General features: G+C 41.9%; 1 protein-coding gene across 1 annotated transcript; it reads left to right on the top strand.

Annotated features, from left to right (window-relative positions):
- Positions 1–916: 916 nt before the first annotated feature.
- Positions 917–19,026, top strand: aclya (ATP citrate lyase a). The gene is made up of 28 exons (XM_018702816.2): positions 917–1,063; positions 3,716–3,896; positions 4,797–4,919; positions 6,746–6,808; positions 6,970–7,160; positions 9,148–9,227; positions 9,913–10,043; positions 10,932–11,050; positions 11,656–11,792; positions 11,884–11,945; positions 12,039–12,156; positions 12,294–12,448; positions 13,264–13,357; positions 13,795–13,936; positions 14,064–14,232; positions 14,310–14,414; positions 14,500–14,696; positions 14,774–14,855; positions 14,944–15,054; positions 15,185–15,312; positions 15,417–15,510; positions 15,676–15,830; positions 15,926–16,076; positions 16,172–16,315; positions 16,568–16,681; positions 16,784–16,866; positions 17,174–17,250; positions 17,356–19,026. The coding sequence occupies exons 2-28, from the start codon at positions 3,738–3,740 to the stop codon at positions 17,448–17,450; spliced, it is 3,279 nt and encodes a 1,092-aa protein (XP_018558332.1). The 5' UTR covers positions 917–1,063; positions 3,716–3,737; the 3' UTR covers positions 17,451–19,026.
- Positions 19,027–19,329: the final 303 nt, after the last annotated feature.

The raw sequence follows: 19,329 nt of genomic DNA, 5'->3' as shown, positions 1-19,329 counted from the left end.
TGTGCTGGTTGTGTGCAAGATCAAGTGATGTCCTCATTGGCTGCTGAGTAGATAAAGAACAATGTCAACCAATCAGCATCAGCGGCGGTTAATTGCCCTGTTTTCTCCCCGAGTGGTGGGTGTGTGTGTGGAGGGGGGGGGGGGGCGCACGGTGAAGAAAGTAATGATGCCTTCAAGGACTCCCCGGATTTACTTGTTCGGAGTCGGTCCGTCTTGACATAGAATTGTTGGAAAATTCAAGCACTTTTGATCGGAATATCTTGAAACATTTCTTACTAAGCATTCTCATCCTGTAATTAGGTAAAAATAGCAAAACAACAATGTAGAAATAATCCATTATGAGTCCTACATTCAAAATACAACATATGAAAGCGCTTAAGAGGCAAAAGTAAGTATAAATACTCTAGGCTAATGTAATAATCTAACTGTTTACTGTTGGAGTTGATCAAAGTCCATGTTCATTATTTAATATACTATTACATACTAAACAAAACATCAAATTGCATAAGATCATTGTATGGTATAGCTTTCGTATAAAGTATTTCCCCCTGAACTTTAGTGGAATCTAAGTCTATAGAGTAAAATGGAAATACTCAGGAATAGTGCAAGTATCTCATATGTGTTTAAATGTACTTAATTACACTCCATCGCACTGATATTTGTGTTCTTATTAATTTGTTTAATAAATCAAGCATCGCAGAGCTGCTCCATGTTTTAGTACATGAGGCATGAGACATGTAATCAGTGTTTTAGTTTTGAAGCTGCAGTGACAGTGAGTCAGCTACACAAGAAAAATTGCCTTGTTTGATTTTTTTAACCCCTGTGTTCTCGTGCTGCTCATACGAAGTTTTATTTCCCAAAACTCCTGAAGGCAGCAATAGAGCATGGTGTGGAATGAACCAATCGGAGCCCAGGAAACATCAGCCAAGCCTATCGGCAGATGGGCGATGGAGACAAAACTCACAGGAAGCTCCTTTCTCCGTCACCACTGGTCTCCACAGGCGGCGAGAGTGGAGCAGCACCGCCGAGAAAAACAGAGGAAGAAAAAACATTCAAAGCCAAGGTAAAGTAATTACTGCTTTTAATTCAAGTGTTTACTTTTGTTTTACCACCTCTTAACTCTTTCTCTCCCTCTGACAAAAGATCAGGAGATAGAAAACAAGTTGAACTGCTCAGTCCAGGGCAGCCCGTGTTCCACCTGCACTCCTGTTGTATCATGGTTATCAGGAAGTTTGAATAATCTCTGAAGGTGTTCATTGAATGGTGATGTAGATATTTGACAAACACAAAAGTGCATGGCTGTCTGACCGGTTTGTAAATGAATGAAACAGTTCCTCCCTCTCAAGGATGTATGACTCAATCCTCTTGTGTTTGGTTGTGTGAGGTAGCAGGTCAAGATAAGAGTTAAAAGTGAACAGGAAGCTGGAACTTTTTTTTTACTTTATTGTCTGATTTGATTTAGTGTGCACTTGTGCTGATGTAGATCTGTATCTGATACTGTGTCCTCCTCCATCCATCCATCATCCCTTGTTTCTAAATGTTCCTGTGCCTCATCTATTCTGGACCGGTGTTATTGCTGTTGTTGGCAATGATATTTAATACCTCTTGACAGGTCAGTTGCACAGTGAAAGTGGGTGATATATGGCGGAAGGAGGAGCTCTGGATGAACCACGTTCGCCTGGTCTAGAACCAGCACTGTGGCGACTCAGAGACAACCATGATCAATAGTGAGAAAGGTCCATGACGGTCCCATTAATCCATTTAAGAAATGGCTGCCTGGTACGCAGCAGTGGAGCGGGGAGTCCAGTTTGAGCCGACATCGGGGCTTTCAGCTTAATGAAACGTACAGAAGAAAGAGACAGGGCAGGTATCTGCAAGGTTACACAGGAGCTGTTAAGCTTTGAGAGGTGGTAATTAGGAAAGGCCTCTGTGTATTATAGCTCTAATAAGTCTCATTTCTCACACTGGTGTCCATTTCATTTGAGATAGAAACGGTAACATTGGCTTCTAAGGACTTACAGAATCCAGGGCCCAACCAGTCTAAGAGACGTCCCCCAGCCTCTCCGGTCAAACTGGTGGTTCCTCCCCGTGTGTAACAGTGAGCAATGCATTAAACAATTCATCTTTTCATCCATAAAATGTCACAATAGTGAAAAATGCCCATCACAGCTCCTGAAAAGATGCCCTCAGGTTGCTTGTTTTTGTCAAACCAACAATATAAAACCAAAACACTCATTCAGATACCACAAGAAAAACATCAAATTCTCAAAAATGAAAAGCTGCTTGACATTTTTGCTTTGAAAACTATTGAAACAATTAATTGGTGATTTGTAACTCCAAACAGGACCTTTACATTTAATTCCCCAAAAATCAGACTTTTTTTGATCTCATATTTGTTGAGGTGAAAACAGATCAGACCTAATGGACACAAGAAAATTATCTTATGCATATACATCTAAACATTGTAGCCACTGAAACTGGAGACATTACAGGTAAAACAGATTTAAATGTTACAATGTTAATGCCCCGAGTTTGAATGTACCATTTTGGGTCAGTGTTATGGAAGAAGTATGTTATATTCCTGTTGATCAGACATGACAGCAACAAGCTGTGGTTTTTGCTGTCTTGTGAAAAGGTAACGGCACACATCAGGGACCGGTTCAGTGAAGTAGCAGTCCTACTCACTTCATCTTTCCTGTTTCTTCTGACTTTGGTTAAGTAATGGAACAAAACTGATTCCAGGTTGTGTGTTCTGTGTTGTCTCTATACAATTAAAAGAGCTGTAAAGATTTTTTAGCATATTAATCATGTAATTATTGTTTGTAAGTGAGTGAATATCACAGATGATGCTGCAGGTTCAAAACCCAGGTGTCCTATTTTGTTGTGTGTGTGTGTGGACGTGACCTCGCTGAGTGAAACTTCTGGGCAAAGAATAAAGGTCACACCTCCTCCCTGTGGCAATAAAATTTATAGATGCCATTACAGGTTATCGAATTTCTTACTTTGCTTCTGTCACATTCTATCACTTAAGTAAAACAAGTCCATGCACCAAAAATCAATTCCTTATCACTTCATGTGTCTCGGCTGCTTTCCAATAATGAAGTTGTAGGTTAGTAGCCAGAGTCCAGTTCTGAACGCACCCTGCTGTCGCTCCAGGAAAAGTCTGATTGTTTGAGGGGCAAATAAGTGGCCATTACCTCATTACTGTGCAGGTCAAACAAACTGAGGCTGATTGTGTTGGATTCAGCTTCATTGGCCTTGCTGACTGTGTCATGCTTGCTTCAGCATGAGAGAAACAGAAAGTGTGACTGTGCAGATGTGATAGAAGGCCGTGCAGTGTGCAGTTAGTATGTAATATGATTTTCCAGCAGTCACTCTTAATTCTGTGCAGTTAAATTACATTATAAGATTTTTTTCCTCAGTTTTCTTCTGGAAAATACAATTTACAAAGCTGTCTGTCAGTCACATAGTTACTGGACCATTTCCTGACAGTTCTGACAGCAGACATGTTTTTTTTATTCTTCAGGGGAATCCAGAAAGCAGTAAAACATGTCATCCATTAAACTCTAGTGTTCATTTCTTGTCTCTGTCCATCAGTTCTGTCTGCTTTTGTGTATTCATCCATCCCTTCATATCTCTACATTAATTCATCCCACTGCTCATCTCTTTATCTCCCCATTCATCTCTCTCTGTCTGTCTACTCTTTTCCTTTCAGGCCAGTCTAGATTAAAGCAGCCATGTCCGCCAAAGCCATCTCTGAGCAGACAGGAAAGGAGTTCCTGTACAAGTACATCTGCACATCGGCGGCTGTCCAGAACAGATTCCGCTACGCCAACGTGACCACCGAGACCGACTTTGACCGACTGGCGCAGGAACACCCATGGCTGCTCACAGAGGTAAGACCAATGACTAGTTGTCAAAAATGTACATTTATGATTAAGTAACATTTTCTTTACCTGCACGAACAGCTTGTTATATGACAAGTTCATAGCCATAAATGTCTAAAGCACAGTTGCCCTTAAGCTTGTGGAAAATGATCTCCTCTTATATGGACAATTACTTAGGCTGGCAGCAGAGCGGTCTCTTGGCGCTTGTTAGTTGACGTCACAGACAGCAGAGTGATCCAGCAGCTCTGACTTGCAAGAGAACAAAAAAACAGAGAGCGTAGAGAAATTCTCACTCACCCTATCTGCAGGGAGGTCAGCAGAGGTAGGAATTTCTATGCAAACAGTTGCAAAGCACGTGTCCTGCTCTCACTGGTCTTCATAGTGCAGTGGTATTAGATAGGGAGGGTGTAACAGAACTTAATTGAATCACTCTGTGACTCATCTTGCAGGATAAAATGTCATTTTCCCTCTGAAGGTTTTTATCTGAAAGGTACGAGGAGGATGCAGAAGGCAGATACAGAGATACGCACTGCCATAGAATTGATTAAGAAATTGCATTAACTTTCACCCTCAGCCCTCTCTTCCTTCGCTCGCTGGCGAGCACCCAGATACTAATGGCTCCTCTGTCATAAGTCATTCACTTTATCTGACTTGCAAGTGATAGAAAGCGGGCTTCGTCGGTGGGGGCTGGATGTAATTTTGCATTCGTGTCAGAAGGGAATGATACGTATGAGAGATTCCTACTTAAATAATGTGCAGCTCAGCTTTCAGGGGATGAATATTATTTGGCAACTTGGATTTGTTGATGAACCAAGATACATGAGTATCTTGGTGGAAAATATCTGCAGTCACATGCACTGCTGGCCTGTTTACATTCAGTGTGTTCTGTTTCTATTTTTTTTCCTCCAGAGGCTGGTGGTGAAGCCGGACCAGCTGATCAAGAGGCGAGGGAAGCTGGGCCTGGTCGGCGTCAACCTGGACCTGAATGGTGTCAGAGAGTGGCTGAAGCCCCGCCTAATGAAGGAGACAATGGTGCGTCATCTGCCCTCTGCCTCTCTGCAGTTTCTCAGCCAATTACCTCCACCCACCCCTCTATCCGAGGGCGGTGCATTTTGCTGAGCACTCCTCCGATCAATATTATCCCAGTGCTTTATCCAGACCCCCCTCCTGTTGCCCTTTCCTTCACCCTCATGTTTTGCACCGGTGCATTTGGTTTCTATGTGTCTTTTGCCTGATGCCTCAGACTGCTGAGGACTTCAGTGTTAGTCTGCTGGTTGTAAATCAGTCCAGTCAGCTGAAGCAAGCACTGCTAGTGAATAAACAGTCAGTCCATCTATCCCGTCAGCATAACCACAGCACCAAAGATCCATCACTGTGCCACAGAGATGCCGCTTTGCCTCATAAACCAAGAAGCAAGTTATGGAGAGACAAGGATGGTTCATAAGTACTGAAGAGAGCGTCAGTGTGTGTGTGTGTGTGTGTGTGGTGTGTGTGTGTGTGTGTGTGTGTGTGTGTGTGTGTTGCAGCACTGAGATTGCGTTGGATGTATCTCTTCACAGATGAGATGAAACTGTCAGTAGCTGCTGGTGGCAGTAAATAAGAATAAATGAAGCCACAGCTGTATTATAGACAGACAGTGTAGTGTTTCAGCTTGTTGGGTGATGTTATCTTCATTGTCCTCTTGAGAGTAAAAGTGATTTAGTAGGGTTAAAGAAACTACAGATGAATTGTCATGAAATTTGGAACACACAATTTGTTACTTAATTTGTTCACACATTGATGCACTGTGCTGGACAGGTTCTAACAACCTTTAACATTTAACTTTGTCCAATACTGTGACGTATTATCAACAACATTTCCACCAGTCTCTGCTGTACTTTATGTTTAATGATAATAAGCAAATGTTAGCAAGCTCACATGCTCAACAAAGATAGACTTAACCCTCTAAAAGAGCTGTAACAATTTTGGTCTTGTTATAGGCAAGAAAACTGAATTTCATTGTATTCATTTCTAGCGTGTCTCGTTTGAATGCTTAGTACTTTTTATTTTGTTTTAGAGGCTAGCTAGTGGAACACGTCACATACCAGTGACTGTGAATAACTTTATGAAATAGCAGCACTTTTACACATTTAAACATATCCTGTCACTTATTTTCTTTCATGTGTTATTCATATAGCCGCTCTATGCTACATTTGGCCACATCGCATCACTTTAAGCATTTCATATTTTGTGTATTCTTGTTACCGTAAATGGTTAAACTGAATCATTCACATACAAATTGTATTCATAATATGAATGCCTTTCTCCAGTAATGAAGGCCTCAGTTCATTTATCTGAATTGGCCTGAGCCCCTTGTGCCCTTTTCAATCAGATAGGCTCTCTGTTTTTTCCACACATCATCAGCCTCCTTTTTTATTTACGCTCTTCAAAATGGCAACTCCCTCGTTCCCTTTTTATTATTTTTTTCCGTTCTCTCCGGCTGGCTGCTCTCAGCCACTCCCCTGGATACTTTCTTTGCCTGTTGGCCTTTAACAGAGGAACAGTGACAGCTTCACCAAATGAGATGTGGCTGCGTTCGTGGAGCTTTGCCTCGAGTAATACATGACAACATTTTCTTTTTCCTTGAAATGGCTACTCACTTGAACCACATGGCGGTCCCGTATGTAGTAATAGTCCAGGAATTATGTCTGAAAATATGGGATTAATGTGTTAATATCTAAACACCACAATCTGCAGACCAGAGAGCAGCTATAATGTATGTTTTTCCAAATGGGAGTTTATTCTAGTTTGATGTTTTTCTCATAACGGCATCTTTTATCCGTTTTCCTTAAGAAAATTATTTTGTTAATCATCCTCAGGTGGGAAAAGCTAAGGGCATTCTCAAGAACTTCCTCATCGAGCCATTTGTCCCCCACAAGCAGGTAAACCACTCATTGCACATGTACTATTCATTCTCAGTTTTTACATAAATTATCGCTCCTACTACTCCTTACTAGTAGTGATAAATTAGATGCCTGGTACAGTGACATTTATTAATTGACATGTTTTTCATCTGACGTCAACTCAATGGTCCATAATTCAGGAGGAGGAGTTCTACGTTTGCATCTACGCCACCCGGGAGGGAGACTACGTGCTGTTTCACCATGAGGGAGGGGTGGACGTTGGAGATGTGGACGCCAAGGCGAAGAAGCTGCTAATTGGCGTGGATGAAAAGATCAGCGAAGACTCTGTGAAGAAGGAGCTGCTGACGCACGTACCAAATGACAAGAAAGCGTAAGTTGGATGGAAAAAGTAATTGGGGAATATGTTCAGAACTTCAGCTTCCTGTCAATGATGGACACTAGTGAAATTCAGAACATAATACTAGGGTATTAGAGTATTATAGTATGTAGTCCAATGAAATAGCTCGAAGCCTAGAGTTAAACCAAGAGCTCTGTGATAATGTTCTCAAGCAAGATTTCATTTTATTAACTAAATATTTAGTAGAATTAGCTTTTTTTGTATATTACATTGGATTTTATTAACATACACAGGTGTTTCTGTTATTGTGTCCACATGCTGTATGTTTGGCTGTTGTTGATGCTCATGCAGAACTTCCAGCATGTCGGCTTATATTCAGTCTTATACTCCCAACATCAGAATACATGATTTGCAGAGGCAACAAATTTTCAAATGATAAATGGAAGGTATTTTATTTTGAAGGAGGAACTCGGTACCAGCTGTACAGTGTGTGCTTTATAAAAGAAATGCAAAATTCCATATTGAGATAGCTCAACACTAAACTACTAAAAATGTGAGAAAGTGAACATTTACTGATACATAGTTTAACAGTGGTGGAAAACAAAAGCATCACTCAACGAAAGCAAGAGAGAGCACTTTGATATTGGCAGTAAATGTGGGGGGAGCAGGAGGAGATGGGTGGAGGGTTTCCATTAGACAAATGACAAACTCCCTCCTCTGCTTCGCCTGTCTTCGATCAGCCTCCACCCCCAGCTGTTTTTACACCACAGCCACATTCAGAGCACGTCGGGTTATTTTGATGGGTACGATACACTGGCTCACCCCCTCCACCCCCTCCTATCCATCTCTCCAGCCTGTGACAGCAGATTCTGGCTGGACTCGCTGTCTTGGCTGACATTGAAGAAGCCGCCCCAGGAATCACTCTGCCAACCCTGGCTCACCTCCTCACCCACTGTACACTCTTCTCCTCACCCTCCCTTCACTCTCTGGATTGAAAACAAGAGCAGCACTTTGCCATTTTTCCACCATCCCATCAGAATCAGACAGGAGGAGCTGAGTCACTCTGGGTCTGGGTCACGGTTTTCTCCCAGGGGCCAGTCCTGACAACAGGCTGACATGGTTACAAAAGGCTCCAAGCTGCCTGAACAATTGACAAGCAGGAAAGGAGAGCAAAATTCTGCCTCCGCCCCTCCCTCCTCCCCACCATCACCTCCTCCTTCTTTTCCAGTAACCCCCCACTCCTCACTGCTCTGTTTTGACATATGAAGGAGGAAGCAAATTACGTTTTTCCTCCTTTTCTCAGCTAATTTACAGGTACACTGTTTCCTGTCCAGCTCCGCCTTAACAATCCTTCAATGGTATTGCCTGTTGTTTGTTATATGGAAATAAATAATAGCCATGCTGTTCAGCAAAATCTATTGCATTTCCCATTTACACAACTGCATATTTAACATTTTCTGTCATGCATGTTGATAGACATCGTGTCAGTCACGAAACGTCATAAACGTATATCAAAAATAATTTACTCCAAAGCAAACTGTAAGAACAGTGTGTGCATTTAAGAGATTTGTATTGAAATGTTGTGAATGTTTAATGAGTTATGGGGTTTCTGATGTGTGACGTGGGGCTGCAACCAAAGATTATTTTCATTTAAATAATAACTGAATCAATTAATCACCCTGTTATTTTAGCAATAAATGAATTGATTTGTCTACAAAATATCAGAAGTGATAAATCTGACATTGTCAGAGTCATGTCTGATTTCAGTCAAAAAAATATAGTAATAAATCATATAAACCAGAGAAAAGCAGAATATACTCAAATTGAAGAAGCTTGTACCCCAACGATAATCAATAATCAAAATATTTGGAGATTAATTTTCTGTTTCTGTTTCAGCTCTACTGTGATTAGAACTTTTGATAATGCAACACAAGTAACCAGATATCTTCAGTCGATACTGGTGCAGCAGCAGCAGTTTATAAAATTTGAGTTTCACATATTGAATGTCATCTCTCTGCAGGGTCCTGGCCAACTTCATTGTCGGGCTCTTTAACCTGTATGAGGACCTGTTCTTCACATACCTGGAGATCAACCCATTGGGTAGGTTGTTTGTTTTTGTTTTTTTTCTTTCTTTTTCTCATGCTAAAATCCCCAGTAACACAGCTTGACGTGTTACTGGGGGTTTTAGTGAAGCTATGTATTTTTTGTTGTTGTTAAGCTATGTTTTAACAAGCAATCATGATGGTGTTTACACTTTGTTCTAACACACATTCATAAATAATGATTATCAGATTATAAAATTGGAAAGGGATCATCAAAAGGAAATTAGAGAGGAAAACATCAATGCATAATATAATAAAACATAATCTTGAAACCAAGAGGAAGAAGTTGATTCTGCCACATTTTTAATGCTGTGGGAGGAACTGGGTGAATAATTCATGCACTTGCTGTTTGATGAAGGAAGCCTGTGTTTATAATGGAGTAATTGGGCACCAGTACATGCCCTCTGGCAGCTGTTGCTGTGGATGTGGTTGGGAGTTGCTGCGACTGGCTCTCCCTGCTTTGATGTCACACCACCTCCTCCCCATCTTATTTCCTTTCCACCACCTGCAGGGATAGCAGGAAGGTTGTGGGTCACCTGTGTCCAATCACAGTCCTCTCTAATTTTCCTTTGACCTATTTAATCCTCAGGCCCTGTGCTGACATAATGAATCTCAGCAGGTGGGTGTGTTGTAAACCTTGTCCAGGTTTAGTTCCTAACATGTTTTTTTTTCCCTCTCCTCAGTGGTCACAAAAGATGGAATTTACGTGCTGGACATGGCAGCTAAGATTGATGCCACGGCTGACTACATCTGCAAAGCCAAGTGGGGTGATGTGGAGTTCCCTCCCCCTTTCGGCAGGGAGGCCTATCCTGAGGTGAGGGAGGACTGGAGAGAAATGGCTAGCATGGTTAAATTAGATTTGCAGTAAATGGACGGTAGAAAATGTCAAAGAAAATATCAGTGTTATAGCCAAACTCTAAATTTAGTGCCATTCCCAGAGTCCTACATTTGTATAATTTACTTGATGCTGATGCTGTGAACTATGTTGCATTCTGTAAGCTTGATTTCACAAAGATTTGTGTTGGCCAGAGTTTCAGTGGGTTTACCTTCCATTACTGCCTGTGTTGCAGCTTGTACTGTCCTAGCTCCTCTGTGGACATAATTAGAAAGAGTAGAATCAACACACAGCTGGTAATCAGCTGTTATGACTCATTGTGGAGAGGTCATCTCCACAGAGACCTGTGCACAATTTCACCTCTCCTGATGCAGTTGTGTGGTTATTTATTTACACACTTACAATAAATTAAATGTACTGTCTACTGTTAAATGTTATGTATACAGGATATTTGTTTCTATTTTTGGCTGATGTGTGTAGGAGCTGGTTTGAGACAGGCTGTCTGTGTACCAGACGGGCTGGTCTAATTGGGCTGCTGTGAGTCTAGAGTGGAGACAGGGACAGCGGGTGTCTTTGATTGGGAGCTTTTTTACTCTCAGCCACCAGCTGTGGCCCCGACTGTCACAAACAACCACTGATGTGCATCACATCCACTATCACTCCTAATATTTATTCAGTATTTCCAATGACTGGCTCTTAAACGTCAGTGCAAGCACATGCAGTGGGTTGTAGCCAAATGAAGTGGTGCTCGTGAAGTTCCTCCTCTGATTAAGGCTGCAATCATTCACCTCCTCCCACCCACTTCCTCTGCAGCATTCACGTGACCATCCTCTCATCTTCATTGACCTTTTCTTTGACTTTTCGCAGGAGGCCTACATTGCCGACCTGGATGCCAAGAGCGGTGCCAGCCTTAAACTCACCCTGCTCAACCCCAGAGGCAGGATCTGGACCATGGTGGCAGGAGGAGGTGCCTCAGTGGTGTACAGGTACCCGGTCCCAGTGCCAGAGCAAAGACCAAACCACATAAATCAAATCCTGAATAAATAAGACACCAGCAGCCATGTATCTGAAATAATTCAATTAGATGCTTTTTTGTGTTGCTTAAATTGCCCCATGATTTTATCCTCATTATATTGATTACAGTACGCACAATTGGGTTTTTTAGTCATTAGGGGAGTATGCCAGCGATGCAGCAGTGAGACTGATGGTGCAGCAGCTCAGACTCTGCCCGTTCAGCTGCCTGCTAAATTGGATTCTTAGATATTGCTGTTTTTAGTGAGAGTCTGGAGGAATGAGCTCCACCGTCTGTCGGGGGTGCAGAGTGTGACATGCAGACACATCAGCCATGTCTAATTATTCCCTCTGTGCACTGTTAAGTTGTTCTGCCTGTTTACAGTGAAGTATTAATTCAGAATATACCAAATGAGTGCATTTAGTCTTGAGTGCACTCTGGAGTTTAGTGCTCAAGTTCTATATCATTTTTCTTGAAGTGATGTTTATTGTTAGGAAAGACTGTCCCAGCTGAGGAGACACAGCTGTTGTTGCTATTGCTTTTTCCTCTGTATGGGTGACCAATGTAAACCTCTCTTAGTGACACAATCTGCGACCTGGGTGGCGTCAACGAACTGGCCAATTATGGAGAGTATTCAGGAGCCCCGAGTGAACAGCAGACCTATGACTACGCTAAGACCATCCTGTCACTGATGACCAGAGAGAAGCACCCTGATGGTAGGAAAACTGCTGCGTCAAAACCTTCTGTGTGTTCTGAAAATAGACTTTCCCCCCTAAATAATGTTTCAATAATATTTATATTTTCCAGGAAAGGTTTTGATCATTGGGGGAAGCATTGCAAACTTCACAAACGTTGCAGCAACATTTAAGGTACAGTATAACATGTTTTTTGTATATTTCCACAGCCTTACATTATTTACTCCATCTCAGGTAATATACTGAGTATATCCTTGTCTTTGCTAGGGGATTGTTAGAGCTATCAGAGACTATCAGGTGCCACTAAAGGAGCATGAGGTCACCATTTTTGTCCGCCGTGGAGGCCCCAATTACCAAGAAGGTCTCAGAGTGATGGGAGAAGTTGGTATGTTATACACTCTTACTTTACACTGATTTATACTTAAATATATGACAGTATGTCTTGAGCCTTTTTTTAAAATCTGTGAGCACCTGCTGGTTTTCATACAACACACCTTATTTTGTTCCGCCTGCTTTCCTCAGGCAAGACCACTGGGATCCCCATCCACGTCTTTGGCACAGAAACTCACATGACGGCCATTGTTGGCATGGCACTGGGCCACCGGCCAATCCCCAACCAGCCTCCTGTTGCTGCCCACACTGCCAACTTCCTGCTCAACTCCAGCGGCAGCACATCGGTATGACATATACTGGCTCCACAGAGACAAATAGGCTGCCACGGCGTCCTGTCGGCTCACTGTGCAATGAATTTTCATCATCGAATCCACCAATAGTGTGCAGAGTGAGCAGAAGACTTACATGCCACAGTCTCTGTTTCTGTTGTTGCTGTCTTGTCCTTTTTAGTGAACCAGATTATCATAAACCCAGTGGCACTTTTATATAAGAGCATTGCGGGTTATTGTTGACTGCTCTCACTCAAATAGTCGTGAGACCACAGTTACCCACTGTGACTGCCTGGAGGCATCCATTAAGAATGTGCAGTGTGTAGGCTTTCAGTGAGGAGTGTGTGTGTGCACGTCTTCACTTGTGCAGACACATGCCCATATTTGCCTGTTTACCTCAAAAGTAGAAGTAAATATACAGTGTATACACTGCGTAGTACAGTACAGATAATTGCCAAGTTTTGCTAAATAAGTCATAGAATAAAAACATACGTTTTTATGGAAATTATATTTAATAATTATAATAATTATTATATTATTTTTGTAAAAGCCTCTGTTTTAGAATTTAATGCAAGTTTCCACTAAAAGCTCTACTTGTGTAGCCAGTGGCAAAAATCAAGGACACTGAGACTCACTGTGGAACTTGTGTGCAGGTGATGTCTTATAAAATAATCTGAAGGTTTGAATCTTGCCTGTTCAAGTTTATGAAAGTTTTTACAATTAAAGTAAATCTATTGTCAACACTGTCCTCATTAGCAGTCACACTTTTTTCAAATGTGTGTTGCTGAATAAAATATAGATGAATCTTTTTTTTTTCTTGACATTTCCAGACTCCAGTGTCCAGCAGAACTGCTTCTTTCTCTGAAAACAGAGCCAGGGTAGAGGCCTCACCAGCCAAGAAAGCCAAAAGCGGAGCTCCTATTGGTTAGAAAACGCACACACACACACACACACACACACACACACACACACACACACACACACACACACACACACCACACACCAGTGCACTGGGAAATCTTTGAGTCTTTGATGTGTTTTCATATATGGTTCTTCTGCTGGACAGCATAGTAGGTAGAAGCTGCGTGATCATGCTTGGTTGAATTCAGGTATTATAGCTCCCTCTCTGGACAGCAGAGGACCCTGCAATACAAACTTAATAAAACTGAAATTGACTGTTTATATACAATCCCATGCATACACCTCTGATCTCATATCTTAGAAATCAACATATTTTACTATGTTTGTTGTAGAGTTATTTATAGAGTTGATGGTACACTGGTCTTTTCAGTCTCTGGAAACATTTATTTCAGTCAACTTGTCTTCAGTTTCTGTCTGTAACAGCTTTCCTTTCCGTGTAGCCAAGGCAACTACCCTGTTCAGCAAACACACCAAGTCCATAGTGTGGGGCATGCAGACTCGGGCAGTGCAGGGCATGCTGGATTTTGACTATGTCTGCTCCAGAGATGAGCCGTCTGTCGCAGCTATGGTCTACCCCTTCACGTAAGTGTGCTCTGTCTGTTTGTTAAATTTTGTGTGCTGTCAGTATAATGGCTCTTTATTAGTAAAAATCTTCAGACAGTGTTGGCTCATTGTGTGAGAAATTACTTTTGACATGACTTCCTTCCAGTGGAGACCATAAACAGAAGTTCTATTGGGGCCATAAAGAGATCCTCCTCCCTGTATATAAGAACATGAGCGATGCCATGAAGAAGCACCCAGATGTGGACGTGCTCATCAACTTTGCCTCTTTGCGTTCGGCCTTTGATAGCACCATGGAAACCATGCAGTACCCACAGGTAAATGCTACCATCTGGAAGCTATAAAAGGTTCAATAAGGTTCTAAAGTTAACCCTTTCTTTTCAATTGCTTTCAGATTCACACCATTGCCATCATCGCTGAGGGCATCCCTGAAGCCCATACCAGGAAGATCATCAAGGCAGCAGATGAGAAGGGTGTCACAATCATTGGACCAGCAACTGTTAGTCTTGCTTCATTTTTCATGAGATTGACCAGGATTTCCTTCTGTGTTCTATCCCCTAAACAAATCTGTCTTTGTCTTCCAGGTTGGAGGAATTAAACCGGGTTGCTTTAAAATTGGGAACACAGGAGGCATGCTGGATAACATCCTCGCCTCCAAGCTTTATCGCCCAGGCAGTGTGGCCTATGTGTCCCGCTCAGGCGGCATGTCCAATGAACTCAACAACATCATCTCCCGTACCACTGACGGTGTTTTCGAAGGTGTTGCCATTGGTGGGGACAGGTATGTTAACTGACCTTTATCTCCAGTATGTGAACCTGTGGATTTGAATTGGTGTGTAACTCTGGACTCTCATGCAGATACCCAGGCTCTGTGTTTACTGACCATGTGCTGCGCTACCAGGACACTCCTGGAGTAAAAATGATTGTTGTGCTGGGAGAGGTGAGTAATAGGAATACACACACTGCTGCCTGCAGGTTTGAACAGTTATTGATTTCCTACATCCTGTATCTGTCTCTGCCTCCTACAGATCGGAGGCACAGAGGAGTACAAGATCTGCCAGGCTATTAAACAGGGAAGGATCACAAAGCCAGTGGTCTGCTGGTGTATTGGCACCTGTGCCACCATGTTCTCCTCAGAGGTGAGAGGGCAGATGAAGGATCTAATGCATGTCAGGCACAATTAGGTACCTGCATAACGAGAGAGTTTAGGGAATGAATGACCGTTTTAATGATATTTCTGACCCATGTTGCACTTGTTGTCCCCCTCAGGTTCAGTTTGGCCATGCAGGAGCTTGTGCCAACCAGGCCTCTGAGACAGCAGTGGCTAAGAATCAGGCTTTGAAAGATGCTGGTGCCTACGTCCCCAAGAGCTTTGATGAGCTGGGCGAGATAATCAAGTCAGTGCACAGTCATTACCTCAGCTAAGATAAATATTCCCCAGGACACCATTTTCTGAGTAGTTTATTTGTATTTTTTTCTAATGTATTTTTCATCCATGCAGATCTGTTTATGACGACCTTGTTGCCAAAGGAGTTATCCAGCCAGCTGAAGAGGTCCCTCCCCCCACTGTGCCAATGGATTACTCCTGGGCGCGAGTGAGTGTTTCAAGGAACACACCTTTTTTTATATAAGATCAGTTTGAGTCATGTTTTTAGCTTACCAGATGAGCAATCATATAGTTTTTAATTGCAGCAGATGGAAAACACTGAGCACATGAAGCGAAGTTTTTCTTTTTCTCCTTATGTCTCTTTGTCCTGCAGGAGCTCGGTCTGATCCGTAAGCCAGCCTCTTTCATGACCAGCATCTGTGACGAGAGAGGTCAGGAGCTCATCTACGCAGGCATGCCCATCACTGAGGTCTTCAAGTCAGAAATAGGCCTGGGTGGAACTCTGGGACTGCTGTGGTTCCAGAGGAGGTCAGCATCTTAACCCAGCTGATGTGATAAACAAACTATTAAGAAATCTTTGAACCGCAAAATCATTACACATCATTTCTCCTCTTTGTTTGCAGGTTGCCAAGGTATGCTTGCCAGTTCATTGAGATGTGCCTGATGGTGACCGCTGATCACGGCCCTGCTGTTTCTGGTGCACACAACACCATTGTGTGTGCCCGAGCAGGCAAAGATCTCATCTCGAGCCTCACCTCCGGCCTCCTCACTATTGTAAGATACTTCTCCCTGTGATGCATATCCTCTATTGACTGACTTGCAAAAATCAACAGTGAATGTTCATGTTTTTTTTTTTTCCCTCTCATTAGGGTGACCGCTTTGGAGGTGCTCTGGATGCTGCAGCAAAGCAGTTCAGCAAGGCATTTGATAGCGGTATGCTGCCTATGGAGTTTGTCAACAAGATGAAGAAGGATGGGAAGCTGATCATGGGCATTGGACACAGAGTCAAGTCGGTGAGTAGTACAGGTCCTTGGCATGTGCACATCCAGCGTGGACAGCAGCAGAATGACAATTTAACTTAGATTCTTCTATTAAAGAATACAAGGGAAAGAGCTGTACTATATTGTAAGGGACAAGTAAAACAGGAGCACTCGAGAAAGAAATAACGTTGTTACCATAGAAAAATGCTGGATTATTTCTTGACAAAACAGGACTTTAAATTAGGGAAGGAAGAAAGAAAGAAGATGAATTCTCTGTTTCCTCAGATTAACAATCCAGACATGAGAGTCCAGATCTTGAAGGACTTTGTGAAGCAGCACTTCCCCTCCACCCAGCTGCTGGACTACGCTCTAGATGTAGAGAAGATCACCACATCCAAAGTAAGATTTATTACTTCATCACCTCATTACTAAATAATGACACAACATTTTTGAACTACATCCTCCTCCCTACCCCCCTCTGTATCTGCTTTGTGGTGTTAGAAACCCAACTTGATCTTGAATGTGGATGGCTTCATTGGAGTGGCCTTTGTGGACTTGCTCAGGACTTGTGGTGGTTTTACAAGGTAAGCTGAAATATTCACTGTCCATCTTCACAATGTCTTTGTACAGTTAACTTTTCTATAGGAGTGACACCTGTAAGTTTAAAGCTTATTTGTGCATTGGTAGAATTAATGAGTGGGAGATAATTCTCAGACTGCTGGGAGTCATTGTACAGAAACAATTGGTCAGTTATACAAATTACTACTTAATGTTGAAATGTCCTCAAATTAAAAGTGTCAGTCACTTACCTATATTACTTTATGAGTGCTGAATGCAGCTGGTTTTTAAATACAACAACTCTCTCCCTTGTTGTCCATCATGTCACCACAGGGATGAAGCTGATGAGTTTGTGGAAATTGGAGCTCTGAATGGCATTTTTGTCCTGGGACGCAGCATGGGATTCATTGGTGAGTCATTTCTCCGTACAGACACGCTGCTATGTTAATGTATGCAAGATGGCAAACACTTCTACCTTATATGTCAGTCAATCCATCCCTTCCCTGTCTCCTCAGGACACTACCTGGACCAGAAGAGGCTGAAGCAGGGTCTGTATCGCCACCCATGGGATGACATCTCCTATGTGCTCCCTGAACACATGTCCATGTAATCAGAGGGACTAAACCAGGGAGTGCCAGCCTCCTGTCCCCCCTATCCCCTCATCCCAGCTGTCAGTCCTCCCGCCCATACTGTGATCTGTCACCTCGAGGAAGTGGCATAATATATAGGGAAGATGTTACTACTAATATAACTGTAAATGGCAAATATTAAAAAGAGGAATTTCATGTTTTTAGTTTTGGAAACCTGTCAGTGCTGCAGTTTTGTGAATAATCGTAAAGCCTGCTGCCAACTGTGAAGCACCAGTCAAACAGAGTCCGGGTCTGACTTTGTTAGAAAGAGTTGATGATGAATCAGGTGAGAGAGCTATAGTGGATTAGTCAACTGTCGACCATCGCCACTATCACTCCCATGGCTACAACAGTGAAGTACTGTTATTTACCCCCAGATATTACATTGTTGTATTAATCTAGCATGTGTGTCTGTATCACAGACTGTTGTGCAGCTCTCTTCATTGTGCCATATAAAAATCGTGAGCTTGTGAGAAGGGATGAACATGTAGTGTAATAATGCCTAATAATATGAGAACATACTGTAGATCAGAGCTTTATTTGTGTATAGATGCATTCTTAGTGAAAAGGAAGTGGTACAGGAATGTTATAGTTTAGATTTTCTGTAATGTTTTTGACACAGTGGCACCCATGAAAACAGCAGTCTGCTTACTGTGGCAAACGGGACCATTTTATGAGTCATTCCTTGCAGGTGCTGCCATTTGCTGTCCCCAGGAAATGTTCTCTCTCAGCTGGTGCAAAATGTGGGAGTATTTTCTACAAGGTTTTAAATGGAAGTTGGGAGTTGTTTATCATAAGAGCAGAAAGTAAATATTTGATTTCAGTGGTCTTTTTTGTCTCCCCTGCTATGTAAGTGGATTAGGGCATTTTGCCATTGATGGGAAATGAGCCACAAAAAATTAATATTCCGTTTTTGGTTTTTTTTAGGTCTGCTCTGTCTTAATATTGTTAAAATATATACACTAATCCCATTACAATAAGCTGACTTGTTATTAGAATATTTTTTGCCCAGCACTATAACACAGCAGTTAAATGCCATTTTCTTCTTTCACATGATTAAAATGTTAGGTTTTCATGTTGTTTGAATCAGTGGAGATTGTTCTCTTTCAACATTTCATTTCTGTGTTAGAGGGGGATTTTAAAGGTAATTCCATGCCCAGTGCTGGACATGTTTCCCCATCTATTAGCCACCAACAAAACCAATTAATATGACACAGACGACATACAAGTATCACCTGAAGAGAATTTGACACATCCAGCAGACCTTTTTGACAATCTGCTCGTAATCATTTTCTTCTTTTTTGAAATTAAAGAATAGTATACATTTCCCCATAATTTATGAAGTCCAAAAGAAAGTATGTGGCAACCATCGCCAGTGTCATCTTTTATGTGAAAAAAAATCCATGGACAACCAGAAACCTCACCAGTGTTGTGGCAATGTTTTTGTTTTTAACTGTTTCAGTGTGAACTGAATGTGCCTCTGTGCTGATTTGTTGTATGTTAACAATTGTGTAATTGAGTAAAATAAAATGTAATTGATGTAATAACATAGCATAATTTCATTCTGGTCTTGCCTGTGTGTGTTCACTGTTATGTTTTGAAATATTTATTGTTAACCTCCTTCCAGATACAATGTTGAATAGTTAATTTGGTAACTGGATGCATGTTCAGGATTAAGATGCCATTTTGGCTACTTCCTACAGTTAAGACTTTGACGTCTGCTAATGTTGCTCTTATTATCTGAACTTTTTGAAAAGTTAAAGCTGTGGGATCTGCAACTACACAGGAATATACATAGCCCTCTTGAAATTTTAACTTGTGAATCACAGGTGTAACTAATAATATGATAATAATGAATTG

Source organism: Lates calcarifer, linkage group LG11, assembly GCF_001640805.2.
Source record: "Lates calcarifer isolate ASB-BC8 linkage group LG11, TLL_Latcal_v3, whole genome shotgun sequence".
Classification (NCBI taxonomy): Eukaryota; Metazoa; Chordata; class Actinopteri; family Centropomidae; genus Lates; species Lates calcarifer.
The sequence above is the reverse complement of the archived record's forward strand: the minus strand, read 5'-3'. Positions and strand labels throughout refer to the sequence as shown.